General features: G+C 35.3%; 1 protein-coding gene across 6 annotated transcripts in view; it reads left to right on the top strand.

Annotated features, from left to right (window-relative positions):
• TTC39A (tetratricopeptide repeat domain 39A) overlaps positions 1-16,082 on the top strand; it is a 59,257-nt gene extending 43,175 nt beyond the window's left edge. For 3 of the 6 annotated variants that reach the window (XM_058178024.1, XM_058178025.1, XM_058178027.1), the window contains 6 exons: positions 1,828-1,919; positions 3,699-3,819; positions 7,783-7,894; positions 12,317-12,431; positions 12,944-13,060; positions 13,792-16,082. In XM_058178024.1, the coding sequence (XP_058034007.1) occupies positions 1,828-1,919; positions 3,699-3,819; positions 7,783-7,894; positions 12,317-12,431; positions 12,944-13,060; positions 13,792-13,912 (678 nt within the window). In that variant the 3' untranslated portion in view covers positions 13,913-16,082. Of the gene's footprint in view, positions 1-1,827; positions 1,920-3,698; positions 3,820-5,023; positions 5,093-7,782; positions 7,895-9,947; positions 10,091-12,316; positions 12,432-12,943; positions 13,061-13,791 lie in introns of those variants that run through there. The other 3 variants (XM_058178028.1, XR_009154550.1, XM_058178026.1) reach the window with 3 other exon arrangements.
• Positions 16,083-16,888: the final 806 nt, after the last annotated feature.

The raw sequence follows: 16,888 nt of genomic DNA on the forward strand, positions 1-16,888 counted from the left end.
AAAAGTCGAATTTGTTTAACAACCACGTGATTCACTTAATAACTACAATGATTCGCTTAATAACCGTGGCAAAAAAAAAAGTCTCAAGTCACTTAATAACTGCCTTGTTTAGCTAGAGAAATTGATCCCAATTGTGCTCCTAAATTGAGGAGTACCTGTAGTTGACAAAAATCAATGCATGTTTGCTCACAAAATCATATCACTGATAATAAATGAATATCTTTAAAGTAGTTTTGACTGACTTCTGAAGAATAAAAATAAAATAGCATTACTTCTGGACTGGAAGGCAGTTTAGGAATGTACTGCTGACTTTATCATACAGTAGTGGTTAACTTTCCTTTTTAATTAATATAAAATAGTATTTGCAATTTAAATGGGAATGTTCAGTTTGCTTTATAGCAATGCTTCCTAATATATAACATACAAGTAGTCCTCAACTTATAACCATTCATTTAGTGGCCACTCAAAGATACAACAGCACTGATAAAAGGGAGTTTTGACTGTTTTTCACACTTATGACTGTTGTAGCATCCCCATAGTTATGTGATCAAAATTCAGATGCTTAGCAACTGCAATGTATTTATGATGGTTGCTGTGTCTCAGGGTCCCTTTTGAGACCTTCTGACAAGCAAAATCAATGGGGAAGCCAGATTCACTTACCCACCATATTACTAACTTCACAACTGCAGTGATTCACTTAACAACTGTGGCAAGAAAAGTTGTAATATAGGGCAAAATTCGCTTAACAACTGTTTTGCTTAATGACAGAAATTTTGGACTCAATTGTGGTCATAAGTGGAGTACTACCCAAATGTCTTAATATGATGTGTAAACCCAATCAGTGAATGGATAGTTTCAAAGGTTTATTTTTATTCCCATGAAACAGTACAGTTGATCATTGTCTTCCCACAAATGCAAGCGAGTTGTTTTCTTAGATTTGAGAAATCTGAATTAAAATCTCGAGAGTAATTTTTTTTTTTTTTTGCTGTGTGACTACATGTGATTACTTCTATTTTAAAGTAACCAAATAAGCCACATAAATTAAATTTGAATCCTCCCTGGCATAAATCTTAAAACTGGCTATATAGGAATTACATTTTACTATTTTCCAGGGGTTTTTAGTTTCCCCTTTTATAAATAGCAAGCCCACTATGATTTCTTCAAACTAGCCTTCCTCCACATGGGTATCCTTCTCCCATTCTAAGCATTCTAAGCACAATATTTGATGAGACTGGATGAATGATTTAGTCATAAATTCTGCAATGTAAGTCTGTGTATATGAAGGTCAAACGTTTATCAATTCCAGTAAGGAGACGACTCAGGAATAACATACTGGTAGAATATTTATGTAAAAAAGTAGTGCTGTTAATCTAGTAGTATAATATTATGATCCTTTTTTGAGTTTTTAAGCCTATAAATATTAAGAGAACAAAGGTAGCTAAGTAGAAGAAGAAATGGGCACGGGGGAGGGAACTGATGCAAATTCCTTTTTAATAAATTATATATCTATTCATTTATGTTATCATGTGCTTGGCAAGTAATTATGATTGGATCTTTATGAAACAGCCCATTATAATGTTGCATTAGATATTATATTGCTAAGGAAGATATTATTATTTTTTTACAGAACTCTGAGAAATTCTGAAGTGTAATTCATTTTCTCACAAATGTAATTTTATATTTTCTTGCTGACAAGAATAGTTATTTCCCCATTACTAGAAAATAATACACTTTCTGCTCCTTTCTGGCTTCAACATATTATTGATCTGCATGTTGTATTGGAGATGATAACATGAACATATCTCAAAAGTATTGTTTTTCTTTTAGGCTACTTACATATTTATGAAAGCTGGCTACCTCAGCATGCTTGGTGCAAAAGATTATAAACCTTTTGGAGATGATGAAGTTGAGCTATTTAGGTAAGATTTTTGAGAATAAAATAGATGTCAGAATGTGTGAATTTTATATTTACATCATCTTTAAAGTTAAAGGAGATATTCTAATGGAATATTCTATTCATGGTTATGAGTTAAATTGTGTCATAATTATACAGGAAAGGGTATATGTTCTGCTGATCATATACTTGCCCTGCTGCTAGTAATTTCTGAGCTAAGAGAATGGCATTTTCCTAAGGCAGGAACAATTTCTATCTGGGTCACTTTGCCCATTGTCAGCTGAAAATCTCCCTGGAAGGCCATTCACTGTACCTCTTCCAATTTCTTTCAATCTCTAGACCAGGGGTGAAATCTAAAAATTTTCCCTACCGGTTCTGCGGACGTGGCTTAATTGGTGGGCGTGGCTTGGTGGTCAGATGACTGGGTGGCGTGGCCAATAACAATAAATAATCAAAATAATAAACAAAGTATACAAAACAATAAGAGGTACCAAAAACCAACTTTCATACTTTACACACACACAACACAACACAACTGACTCACACACAATGTAAAAGCAGCTGCACTTCACCAAAATGGCCCCTGCAACAAGCAGGAACCTCACACAGCCACAAAAAGTTCAAAAACCAATGTTCACACTTTACGCGCGCACACACACACACACACACAAAATGCCACATACAGCTTTGTGAGATTTTGTGTGTTTGTGTAGTTAGAATGAAACACTACAGAAACACACCAAATCTCAGAAAGCTGCACAAATATTTTATTTTATTATTTTATTTTATTTATATTTTTTAGATCAGGGGTCTCCAACCTTAGTAACTTTAAGGTTTGTGGATTTCAATTCCCAGAGTTCCTCAGCCAGCAAAGCAGGCAGATTGAGTTACTCACTGAGGAGATGGATTTTAGGCAGGCAGATTCAGTTGCTAGCTGATACAAGTGATATAAAGCATGGCTTTGTCAGTCCGAAAAAAGCAGTAATTAGGTAAGTGAGGAGGGGGGATTGGGTGGGCATGGGCAGGGGCTATTGTAAGAGGTTGTTAAAAATGAGTTTAAAAGCCTGTGATGATCAGGCAACTCAGCTGGGATCGCCAGAGGAAAAAAATTGTAAGAGGTTGTTAAAAATGAGTTTAAAAGCCTGTGATGATCAGGCAACTCAGCTGGGATCGCCAGAGGAAAAAAAGATTTTAAAAGCTCCTCTGTCGATCCCAGCTGAAGTTGCCTCATGGTCAGAACCTCTTAAAATAATTGTTTTAACATTTAGAAAACATGTTTTTTAAGGTTCTGGTGATGAGGAACTCAGCTTGGATCGCGAGAGGAGCCTTTTAAAACCTTTTTTTTTTCGGCCGAAGAGGTTGTTTAAAAAAAGAATTTAAAGGGTTCTGACGATCCCAGCCGAGCCACAGGATCATCAAAGGCTTTTTTTTTACTTTTAAAGGTATGTTTTTGTCTGAAGAAAAACTGCTTTTAAAAGTAAAAAAAAAAAATCTCTGATGATGATGGAGCTCAGCAGGGGCAAGGGGCGGGGACAGGGATTTTTGCTACCGGTTCTCCAAACCACCAGCCGCCATTGCTACTGGATCGGACGAGCCGGTCTGAACCAGGAGCATTTCACTCCTGCTCTAGACAGAATTTGGTTGTCTGTAGCACAAAATACTTTTGTTATATAATACAGGAACAATATTATTTTTTTCCTGTTCTGTTTTGACTTCTCCAGTTTTTCTTTTTTCTAGTTTTTAGACGGTTACAATTATCATACAGGAAATCATTTAAATGTGTATCTCTTGTTTTTCTTCCTAGGGCTGTGCCTAGTTTGAAACTGAAAATAGCTGGGAAATCCTTGCCTACAGAAAAGTTTGCAATTCGGAAATCCCGGAGATACCTTTCCCGAAATCCTATTCCACTTCCTGTGCCTGTTTTGGTAAGCTGGAAAAGATCCCTCCTCCACATCTGTTTCTTATATAGATATGCTAGTCTATGAACATTATAAAGATTGATTTGGTTTGAATATATACATGGACCTAAACATTATCTACAAATTCTCCTGATATTTCTTTTAATTTGATGATGCTGGAGAGAAACACTCCATGAGGATTCTAACCTGCTTTTATCATGGCATGAATAAAACCCATTGGGTGTGCATCTCTGAATAGCTGGTATGCTTTGTTTGGCTTGCCACAAATAAAAGGAGTGGATTATATGAACCAATCTTTCCCAAACAGAGTGTGTTGGACATGTTAAGCATAAATATGACACTGAATATGAATATGATACTGAAGTCCATCACAGTTAGAAAGAGTCACATTGAAGATGTCAGAAGTGGAAAATAGCATATTCACAGATGTATGAGTTCACTTAACCAGTTATACATTATGAGAAAAAAAGTACAAATTAATGATGAGATCTGTAAATCAAGCTAATCAGTGACTCATGGTGGGATAACTATTAACTATGCAAACTACTGGAGTTATTAGATTAGCTATTAGAGTTTCATAGAGAAAACTATGTAGGTGGAAAGTATTCCTGAAAAAGTCACATTTATAGCGCACAAATAGATGTGTATCTCTTTGTTTCAGAAAATGAAATTCTTTACGTAATTGACTTTTTGCCTCATTTATGGCTGATAATCATTTTCTGTCTTTCTTGGTGGAACAGCATAACAAGAGCACCAGATGGCGCTCACTAATAATGAAACTGTATCTGAGGAATTAGAAATTGGAATTGCACTATTTATAGCAGGCTGCTAATAATTAACTGCAGCATCAGGCCAATTTTGATTTTGGTGGAAGGGTCCTTATTACCATGCTTCCATACTATGGAAGAAAGTGCCTTTTATGTTGTGGTTCTCTTCCTTCAAACTCCTGCCTATCTACTATTGACCTCACCCCATTCCTAAGAGGTCTGTAAGGGGCGTGCATAAGAGCACCAGCGTGCCTACCGTTCCTGTCCTAATGTTCCCTTTGATTGTATCCAATTCATATAGTATTTCATGCTTATGCTTATATATATGCTTATATATCGTATAGTCATTTCTTGCTTATGCTTATATATACTGTTGTGACAAATAAAATAAAATAAATAAATAAATAAAATAAATTGAAACTGACACAGAAAGAACTTTTCAGGAAGGAATGACAAACTGGAAACAGCTCCACTAAAAGCAGATCCAACAACTACTGTGGAATGCAGACCCAGTAAGTAGCTCAGGTCTTCGTAATTCTTCTCCAGACAAGAAGAGGTCTTAAGATCATGTGCAAGTGCTCCAGACAACTGCTCCTCATTCATAAAGGAAAATATTTGTAGCTCAGGGTTTTAAAGAGAGAGTGAGTCCTTGGTGTTCTTTAACCTTGGATATTTTCTTGCAGACGTTTCATTACCAAACTAGGTAACATCATCAGTGCACAGTTGCTCCTCACTAGGATACCACAAGATAGTGGTCTCTGGTGAATGAAGAGCTCTGGGACAGAAGGGAAAGCTCAAACTATGGTCATACATTTATGGAATCTGGGTTCACATACTTCTTTTTCTAATCACTTTCAGAAGTTGCTTATTAACTGTTTTTTAGTTATTAGGAACTTTTGGATGTACCAGTTTAAAAATAATTTTTTTTTAAATAAATAGCAAAAGCATGGTTAGAAATTTGATTGTGGAAAGTTACAAATGAACTAAGGGTCCAGATGGATTTAAAGTAAGATTTTGAAATTAATTATAAAAGTCCTTCTTGTGGAAAAATGCTTTTGTTTGGAATTGTTTTTTTAAAAATGAAAGGGTAAGACTTGGAAGGTTAGACACCAGAGAAAGCCAGAAGGAAGTAAAGATTACAATTAAAGGAGAAAACCACTTAAGTTTGACTTAGTTACATAGAATAAAGAAAAATATTTTAACATTTTACATATTGAAGGATATTTTTGAACAATGGACCGAGAACCTAATTTTAAGAGTGTCTGCCTCTATAGATAATTTTTTTAAAAGATGTTACAGAAGAACAAGTTTTGCCTGATGAAAATGATATGAAAAAAGATGCTACACTGGACATATAACTGAAATAGATTGGTATCTTAGTAATTAAAAGGGATATACAAATAAGATACCAGAGTAGTGAACTAGATTTATTCATATTGGATTTTTAAAAAGAGGCTTATTAAAGCTTTAAAGAATTTTGTGAGAAGAGACAAAGAAAAAAATGTAAAGAACTCGTGTTCTAGAACATTATGTGAAGGGCAGAGGTGGGTTTCAGCAAGTTCTAACCAGTTCTGGAGAGCCGGTAGTGGAAATTTTGAGTAGTTCTGAGAACCGGTAAATACCACCTCTGACTGGCTCCGCCCCCATCTATTCTCTGCCTTCTGAGTCCCAGCTGATCGGGAGGAAATTGGGATTTTGCAGTAAACTTCCCCTGGAGTGGGGTCAGAATAGAGATTTTACAGTATCCTTCCCCTGCCACACCCACCAAGCCACGCCCACCAAGCCATGTCACGCCCACCAAGCCACACCCACAGAACCGGTAGTAAAAAAATTTGAAACCCACCACTGGTGAAGGGACTACAAACTTTGGAACCCTTGCCTGCTCTCATATACCAGGTTGGGCACTGCTTTGAGGCTAAGTTAGGCTCTTCAGGAAGGAGCTGCAGGATGATGAGGATTGGTCAGAGAAAGATAGGCTAGAAGCTCAGGTTGCCCAATGTGCTGACCAAAGAGGAAAGCTGGGCCTCGTTGTTCTACTGTTGCACTACTGCAAGGGTCTGGCAAGGAGTGGGGAAATCAGAGAGCAAGCAAACAAGATCTCCCTGCTGAAATATTCTACAAGTCAAAGAAAGGCCTCTACCTTCTGAGCAAAGAAAGGGAAGAAAAAGGAAACTGGAATGTGGTATGGTTTTTCTTCTTTGATTATTTTTACTTGGTCCTGCTAGCTGCTGCTTTATTTCTGAAGAGTCTAAACAATTTACAAATGACAATCAAACATTAGAATATACCTTCAGGAACATAACACGACAAGGTGCTGCTGTGAACCTTAGAATCTTCAGATGTTTCCTTCCAGGTCCCTTTCTGAAGAACTGTGTTTTAGGGACTCTTCAAAAATGCAATAGGAATATAGATGTGATTTGGGGGAAAAATATTATAGTAATAAAACTAAGCGCTAGTGTTTTGATTAGTGCAAATTGCTGCCAGCTGGGTGCTAAGGTAAAATGGTTCTGCTTCATAGCTCTATTATGCAAGTAAGACTTTCATTTTTTTAATTCAATATATTTGAGTAATTTATTTTGGAAAAAACAGGTCATCTCATTTTGGAGGTGGAATTACTGGTTTCATGGAGTCACACTGGTTTAATTCTATTCATATATTCTGTTTTCCTCAATTTTAAAATCACTCTTGGATTGGATTTGCATAATGAGTAGGAAAAGCAAGATTAAGAGAAACACACACACACACTTAAAAAGTAGAGAGCTTTTTGATGGAAAAGAGTCATTTGAAAGAAGAAAGAATATATCTGAATATAACAGAAAGGAATTACATTCTCTTCCACCTAATCCAACTCTTCCTACTATTGTTATTATTTTATTTATTTGATCAAATTTTTATGCTGCCCATGTCCCCTATAAGGTGACTCAAGGCGGCTTTTGCTTTGGCCTTTCAAGGTAGAAGATTATAAGTTGAAATAAATTATTTCAAATAGATAAAATATTTTTTCAAAGCTCTGGGGAAATAACAACATATATCAGTGAGGCAGGCAATGTGTAGATCAAGAATTGCTAGTTGGCAGCATTTTGCAAGAAGTTAGCAAAAAGAAAACTCTGTCACAACTTAACAAAAATACTTCTCAAATGTACTCATATATTTTGGAAGAAAATGTCTCCAGTAACATACATTATATTTCAATATGTTTTAGGAAATGATGTATGTCTGGAATGGTTATGCAGTGATTGGGAAGTGCCCAGATTTAACGGAAAACATATTGGAGTCCTTAGCAGACGCAGAAACAATCCTGGAGAAAAGCCCAGGTAATCCAGATCTCATTTCAGATGCATCCTTGCAGAGGGTACTGTTATGGTTTGCCAGCAGCCTGCAGAGCTAGCAGTGAGGTCGGACACTGAGGAGGCTGGGGAAGAACATGGGCCAGTCCTGGAGTCTGGGGAAGGCCCAGACGAGGGCTCTGTGTCGGAGGCAGAGATGGGGCCAGGACCACGGACTCTAGAGCTCCCAGAGTCGGACAGTAGAGAGGCAGAGGAACAGGAGGAGCCTGTTCCTAGTGCATGCTTGCGCAGAGCTGCAAGAAGGCAAGAGCAGCTAAAGCAAAAGGGACGACTCGGGAGTAAGGCCAGGAGATGATTGGCCTCTCCCATAAGGCTTAAAAGAGAAACAAAGGCAGTTGGGTCTTTTGCAGGAAAGCAATGTTGCTAACTCCTTTCCTGTTGGCATCTCTTGTTTGTTTCTGAACTCGGTGGGGCTTTGCCAAGTAAGGCCTTTGGCAGGGTGTCAAAGAAGATAAAGGTTGGTGATTACCCCGAAGGGGTAATCTTCCGAAGGACTTTTTTTGCAACTAATTGGGACTCAGCTGGGAATGAACATAATTCTCAGCTGTTACAATAAAATAGGTTTTTTTGGGACTAATTGTGTATTGTAATGACTCAGTAAGCCTAGGTCACAACAGGTACAGACAATTAGAGAGATTGTGCTTGACTTGGAGTTCTAGGAAGCTAAACATATTCACCCATTCTTCTGTAGTCCGGGTTATCTATGGGACCGCCTGCTGCTAACAAATACCTCTCACCGACCCATGCGCTCTCACAGAGAGGGACTCCTCAGGGTGCCGTCGGCTAGGCAGTGCCGTCTGGCGACACCCAGGGGAAGGGCCTTCTCTGTGGGGGCCCCCACCCTCTGGAACGAACTCCCCCCAGGACTTCGTCAACTCCCGGACCTCCGAACCTTCCGCCGCGAGCTTAAAACACATCTATTTGTCTGCGCAGGGCTGGACTAGGTCTTTTAAATTTAGATTTTAAATGGGTTTTATTATATATATTGTTTTAATTATCGGGCTATATTTAATAAGTTTTTTAACGGACATTTTATCTTGTATTTATATGTATTTTATCTGCCTGTGAACCGCCCTGAGTCCCTAGGGAGATAGGGCGGTATACAAATTTGAATAAACTAAACTAAACTAACTAAACTAGTCAGTTACTAGATTAATTGTAAGATAGTAATGATAGTAGCAATGTTATCATTGGCAACTGTCTTATTTTAGTTTCAATTACTCCACTATGACATAATTTTATGCTAGGTTGAAGAAACGTTTCAGTTCTAGGAGTACATTTGACATTTGGCAGAAGGCCCACTTGATCAGAATTTGTCTTAAGCAATGATTAACTCAATCCTTTAAGAGTGCCTTAAAGGTATCCTTGCATGTTTGAGAAACAGATGTTGGAAATTAGCACCCCAGAAATTGCCTTCTTTTGCCAAGAAGGCAAAAGACAAACTTTTTAAAATTTAAGTATAGCTTTCCAATAGAGCTCATGTGATGGCAAATATTTGTTTTTTCCCCAGTTCAATAAAATAGGTAATTTATATGTTTACAAATTGGTAATCAGCAGTCAGTATTGTCTTCCTGCTTCTTAGAATTGAGACAGTTCTGCTTTCTTCTTCCCCTTTCTATTTATACATATTAGTTTCAAACTTCAGAAAAGATTGCTTACAGTGGTAGGAGAGCAGTTTCTGGGGAGTTTGTGGCTACAACTGATCATCTAAAGCAGCAGTCCCCAACCTTTGTGGCTTGGCAACCGGCTGATGGGGGGAGAGGGGAACTGACTGGATTTAAACACTTTTTAAAATCAGAATTTCCTTAACTGTGGTCTGTTGAAAAATATACCTGATACATTCATACAATATACTAAGCCTAAATCAAGGAAGTCCTTTCTTTAAAAAAAATAATTTTTATTAATCAGGTTTCTTTTTAAAGTTTTGACAGTTTTCTGCTTTGCAACATTTCCACATCAGTGTACATCCATTATATATCAATTTTTCCCCCTTATATCAATTTACCTTTATCTATACCAGTGGTGGGTTACTCCTGGTTCAGTCCGGTTCTATAGAACCGGTACGAAAACCGGCAGGAAGCTGCCCACCCGCCACGACGTTATCATGGGTGATCTGTGCATGCGCAGAAGCATGTGTGATCCTGTTCTGAACCGGTAGTAAAGGTAAGTAGAACCCACCCCTGATCTATACATGTGGTTCCATTATCTTTTGTACATATTAACATATTAATATACTAAATTATGATCATTTGTGTCGTATCTATTTATACAGATTTGTTACTAATTTCTAACGCCTAAATCTTCATTTGATCTTAACCTTTACACCTTTCCTCTAACCATTTATACCATTCATTCCATACCATATAGTACTTTGTTTCACCTTTATCCTTTATTTCCTTTGTAAGTCTATCCATCTCTGCGCACTCTAAAACTTTCCTTATCACATTATCCTCCGATGGTATAATATTATTCTTCCAGTTTTGTTCATACAGTATTCTTATGATCCTTATGATTTATACTGATATATTGACCATCAATTGTGTTGTAAATGTCGTACCTTGATGAACGTATCTTTTCTTTTATGTACACTGAGAGCATATGCACCAAGACAAATTCCTTGTGTGTCCAATCACACTTGGCCAATAAAATTCAATTCTATTCTATTCCAGCTGCAGTTATTAGTATTAAATATTGTATTTTTTGTCATAATTTCCTGTGAATATTCCTAGTAAAAATAATTCTGGTTTCAAATCTATTTGCTGTTTGCTTATCTCTTCGAGCCACTTTCTTATTCTACTCCAATGTTTTTTTGCTTTTATACACGTCCACCACATATGAATAGAATAGAATAGAATAGAATAGAATAGAATAGAATAGAATAGAATAGAATAGAATAGAATAGAATTTTTAATTGGCCAAGTGTGATAGGACACACAAGAAATTTGTCTTGATGCATATGCTCTCAATGTACATAAAAGAAAAGATATGTCCATCAAGAATTCTAATCAGATTTCCAAATATTTTACTTTTTTGGGCACTTACATGAGCATTATTTCTTCCAATTCTTTCCTGTTTTTGGTGAGGTTTTTTGTTATTTCCCTTGTTTTACTTTTATTGATTTTAAGTCCTGCTACTTGACCATATTCTTCTATTTTAAAGTTAGGATGAATAGTAAGGGTGATAATGGGCAACCTTGTCTTACCCCCTTTGCAATATTAAATTTTTCTGTGATATCTCCATTTATTATTACTTTGGCTGTTTGAGTTGTATATATTTTTTCCACCATCTTCACAAACTTCTCCCCAAAATTCATATTCTATAATTGTAAAATGATAAACCTCTAATTTAAATTATCAAAAGCCTTTTGGACGTCCAAAATAAAATTAAAGCAGCCTGTTTTTCGGGGTGGGCTTCATAGTATTCTAAGGTATTTTTAATGGTTCTCATATTATTTTTTATTTGTCTTCTTGGTAAGAATCCGTTTTGATCCCGGTCGATAAACTTGTTTAGGACTTTTTTAACTCTTTCCAATATTATAGATGCAAATATTTTGTAGTCTGCGTTCAGTATTCACATGGGTCTGTAATTTTTAATCTGTTGCTGATCTGTATCTTCTTTTGGAATGAGTGCGATGAATGCTTCTGTCCAAGAATTAGGTTATTTAGCCTCTACAAGTGCTTCATTAAATATTTCCAGCATTAACACATCTGAACAGTCTTGCACAGCTCCATAGGGAGACTGTCTGGACCCGGTATTTTGTTATTCTTTTGCTTCTTCTTTGCCTCCACTAATTCCATCATAGTTATTGTTCCATTTAACATCTCTTTTTTTATCTTTGCAATTTTAATTAAATTCATCTTGTCTAAATATTGTTTGATATTGTCTTCTGGTGTATTTTCTTGGCAATATAAATTTTGGAAGAATTGTTAGGTTCTTTTTGTCTTCTCTTCTGTGATGTATCACTCCTTCCTCATCTTGTAGAACCAAGGAAAGCCTATAATGATAATGTAGACTTATCAATATATATAAACCCAGCCAGTGTGTTATATATATTATCCAGCCAGTAACATGATGCATAATGCACCAATTATTTGAATTAGTGACTTCATAAATTCTGTGATACTGTGAAGAATTTAAAATTACTGACATAATAGCAAATTCTTCATGTGATCACAGAATTTATGAAGTCACTAATTCAAATAATTGATATATCATTTAAATATTGTGTAGAATAGTTTGAATATGTGATATCAATAATTATAATTATGTTCATAAGTAATATGTGCACATATTAGATGAGAATATTAAATATGTCTCAACATGTCCCCTGGCTTAAAAAGATGCCTGTCATGATCTAAAATTACCTGTGCATCTTCTTTTATTTTTCAGCTACAGATTTTCTTGTTGATGACCATTGTATGATAAAGCTTCTGAAAGGGGTATGCTTAAAACATCTGGGCAAGATTTCGGAAGCAGAAGATCACTTTACTTATATTCACTTCAAGTAAGTTTCCAAACTAGAAGATGCTAATGAACACTAAACCAGGAATGGCTACATTACATTATCAATTTTCAAGTGGTCTCTTCATGTCAGTTAATAAATTATATGTATTTATACAGATATAAATCTATATTTATATGTTTTAATTGGTCTACAGTTAAAATCAGGAGATGGATTTTAGGAGAATATAGATTATTCTTGAAAGAACATTGGTCATTTCTTGAGAGAATGACTACATAAAAAGATGATTTATCTAGTAACCCGATCGTTTCATCAGTGTGGGATAGTAGCTATCAGGGTCAAAAAAAGCTTACAGTTTTAAAATAGCTAAAGTGGCTTGAGTTGTATATCTTACATACTTACGATCACAATTTGGACTTTTGATGCAGTCATTAAGCAAGTCATCATGTGACCAGATCAGAATTTCTTCTTGTCAATTCTGAATAACTTTACTTACTCTTGCCTGTAAAACTATTGTTATACATTACATGTATCTTGCCATTTCTTCTTTTAAGTGAAAAGAAGATCAAGTATGATCATTACTTAATTCCAAATGCACTGCTTGAACTTGCTTTATTATATCTGGATCAAGATAAAATAGAAGAAGCAATTAAGATCCTGGAAAGAGCAAAGTAAGCCTGTTGAAGTATATCTTTCTCATTATTAGTAGTAGATAAGGGATGGGAAGGGTTGAAGTAGGTGTGCTGAAAAATTCTTAGACGGGCTCCAGTGACAAATAATTATATCTTACCAGGTAGGTTGCTTATTTTAAGTCATTTTGGTATACAAACATTGAAAATATACAATTTACCATACTTCAGTAAGTGAGGGTTGAAGCATACATTTGTTATTTATTTACAAATTATACTAAAATTTATATTTGTTTTTTAATCAGTGTTGTTAAGACTTTGAGCAAATTCTGAATGTTGGACAAACAAGGTTTCATATCTGACTGGTGACTGATGCCAGGTATACATATACATATATATATTTGTTTTCTGAGGTTTTCGCGGGTGTTTGTATGTAGGTCTTTGGTTATTCGGGTTTTCTCCCGCGTAAAATTGGAAGTGTCTTGGTGTATAAGTGTATATTGTATATACAATATACAGATAGTGTGTAGTATACATATGTATGTATGTATGTATTCCTGACACCAGTCACAATCCTAGAATAAAGAATGGGGAGTAGGTTTTGTATCTGTGTGTGTATGTACACACACACTACATGTTGTTCCCTTTTAAAACAAAAATTTGTAAGAAAACAGATTTTTTTCCTCTTTTTCTGTGTAAATATTGCTCTATTAAGTCTAGATGATGATAAATGCTGTAGGTATGAATCTATCACAAATATCTGTTTGTTTTAGGCAAAATTATAAGAATTATTCCATGGAAACAAGGACACACTTCAGAATTCAAGCTGCTTTGCATCAAGCCAGATCTCTCCAAGATGATGATGATCGTTCTATAGCAACTGTGGTTTTGTAATGTTAGTTTTTTTTTAAATCAGCAGTTCATTTGGTGTAAAAATCTTCAGAGATGAATATTACTGGCAATATTTTAAAATGATTTCCGTGTCCACATTAGCACAAATGTGTTTAATTTTAAAAATTCTAAGAAATCAACACTTAAAAAGCAGTATTTCTTTCATTATCTCTGTGTGCCATTTTCAGCCAGTTAAAAGCATTTTGAAATATGTTAAGTTGGTGAATAATAGCAAATAAACTAGTAGAACCTTGAAGTCTTTCTGCTCACACCTTTGATCAGAGTCAGATGGTTAATTTTTAAAAGTACTAATTAGGTGGATCTTGTTTTCTTGATAATAAAAGAGTAACAGAATTGCCTGTTAAATTGCTTATTAAATAGAACAATGTGTAGTCCTACAAGCTTGCTTACTTATCACAATGAAATAATTTAAAAAGGTAGAACCTCCCTCCCACCCACCTTTCAGCTGTCCTTTAATAAAGGGCTCCCCAAACTTAACAACTTTAAGACTTGTGGACTTCAACTCCCAGAATTCCCTAATCGGCCATGCTTTAATATGTACATTGTCCCGATGGGGCAAAAAACCCTATGTGATATGGTTGTTTGGCTAGTTTGATCGGTTACCAAGAATTTTAGGATAAGTATCAATATTAGAATAATTGAAGAACTATAGCAAACAATCCTGAATCATTTTCTGGAACAAAAGCTAAGTTTAAAGTATTTGAAAAGAATTAGATTATTAAAATACTTTTAACATGCTATTATTCCATAATAAGGAGTAAACAATTGATGTAGGAGATGACTATGCTGAGCCAGAGGAGGGATCAAAAGTATCATGTTACGAGTCCCTGCACGCCCACAAGAGATCTAAGTCCAGCCTACCTTGAATGCCTATCTTATCTCCCGCTCATATCTCTTGACGGTTAGTTGGTCTGATTCTTGTAGAGGGCTTAAGCTTGCAATAAATCTTTATATTTATTTGAACTGCCTGAATCTTCTGATTTTCCCTGGTATTAATTCAACTTAGGAAAATTATTTCACAAAATATTTTATGCAAGATAGCATTTTAAACTGAAACATGTATAGATTCAATTGCTGACTCTCAGTGGGATATCATAAGTGAGAGACAGAGTAAGTTACTGAAACGTTAGTTTTTAAAACTATATGATAAATACAGGTAACTTTCAACCTACAACCATTCATTTAGTGACCATCTAAAGATACAGCAGCACCAAAAAATGTGACTTATAGCCAAGCCTCATATATACAATTGCCACAGCATCTCCATGGTCACATGAACAAAATTCAGGCACTTGACAACCAGTTTGTATTTATGATGGTCGCAGCATCCTGGAGCCATGCGATTCACTTAACTGCAGTGATTTGCTAACAAACGTAGCAAAAAAGACTGTAATATTGGGCATGCATCGGCAACTTAACAGCTGTCTTGCTTAGCAACAGAAATTCTGGTTCCAACTGTGGTTCCAAGTCGAGATCTACCTGTATAATAACAGAATGTCTGTAAATTTTCTTACCAAAAGGGAACTTTATGATTCATCTCTGATAGGATCAATTTCTTTGAGAGAGAATTCCTGGTCTAGATTAATCAGAGCCTTGAGGTTAAAGACTGTAGACAATTCAGTATTGTATCTTATTTGTGTTCTGCACTTATTCTCTGATCGGAAAGTTCTAAAGAAATTGCTAATTTCTTCTCCGGTTAAATTAACACCATATATGTCAGCATTTTGCATACTTAACTGAATTAATTTCACAAATGCAGTTTGTATCTTTGCTGGTATATTACATGAAACAAATGTGTCAGTAACTTTCAATTTTTGTAGAAACCTGAAACAATATGTGATTTATTATTTCAATGTGCAATTAATTAAATATCCTGTGACAGGACACTGGGTTAGTGTCAGTTAAAACATAATTTTTCTTTTTGGATTTAGACCAGAGAATCTTTTCCCACAATAGAAATTACTTGCTTGGTCTTGAAAATAGAAATTGTTTAATATTTTCCAGTTTTAAAGAATGCAACTTTGAGTAAGAAATTGCCAACTTTACTAGCGCAAATGCAATACACATATAAGTAACTGTTTATACCAGATGTGAAATATGTGCATAGAAACACAAAGCCAGTTCTTGTACTTTGGCTGCAATATTAAATATTTTTGTGGTTCTTGAAATTGTAGCATGTCATTTTCTTTAGTAATTGATTGTCCTTCCAAAATACCCTTTTTAATAGTCATCTTGCAGTAAAGTTCACAGTTTTGTATGGGGTTTTTTTTTTAATCTGCAAGAATTGGTGCTTGATCTTGGATATATTTATATCCCAAAATGGGTGCTTAGGCTATAATCATAGTTCTGTGGTTGTATTGGAATGTCGACAAATAATAATTTTTGATAAATTAAGACTCATACTATAAACTGACCTTTGGTAGATTCTGTTGAAATGGGATGGGTACAGATTGGGATATAAGTAAATAACCAACATTATAGACATTTCCAGCATAATTTAGGAAACATCTTAGGAGATTCACCTTTGGAAGTTTGTGCTTTAACATTTGGAAGTCAATCAAATGTTAACTTTGGATTTAGTAATGGATTTAGTAATGCTTTTTTTTAAAAAATCACAAAGTTATGGCACACTACTAAATCAGAAAGCTATATTGAGCAACATTCAGGCAGTTGAGCAAAATCCAATATAAAGTATCTTTTGGTCTTCATTCTAACTGCTCCAGAGCAGGTCCTCAAATTAGGAAGCAAATAACAATTTGTAGAAGAATAGCAATTATTGTCCCAGGTGAAATATATTATTAAGTAAATGACTTCTTTCTAGTTATATTTTCCAACAGATTTTACATAGTTTAAGTACCTCTGGTATTGTGCTTAATTTTTCCTTCTAAATATTATTAAGAAATGCCACGTGCCAATTGACCAAATTGTTTCTCAATGTTAATTTGTACAGAAAAGTAC

Source organism: Ahaetulla prasina, chromosome 3 (assembly GCF_028640845.1).
Source record: "Ahaetulla prasina isolate Xishuangbanna chromosome 3, ASM2864084v1, whole genome shotgun sequence".
In the NCBI taxonomy this organism is placed as follows: domain Eukaryota; kingdom Metazoa; phylum Chordata; class Lepidosauria; order Squamata; family Colubridae; genus Ahaetulla; species Ahaetulla prasina.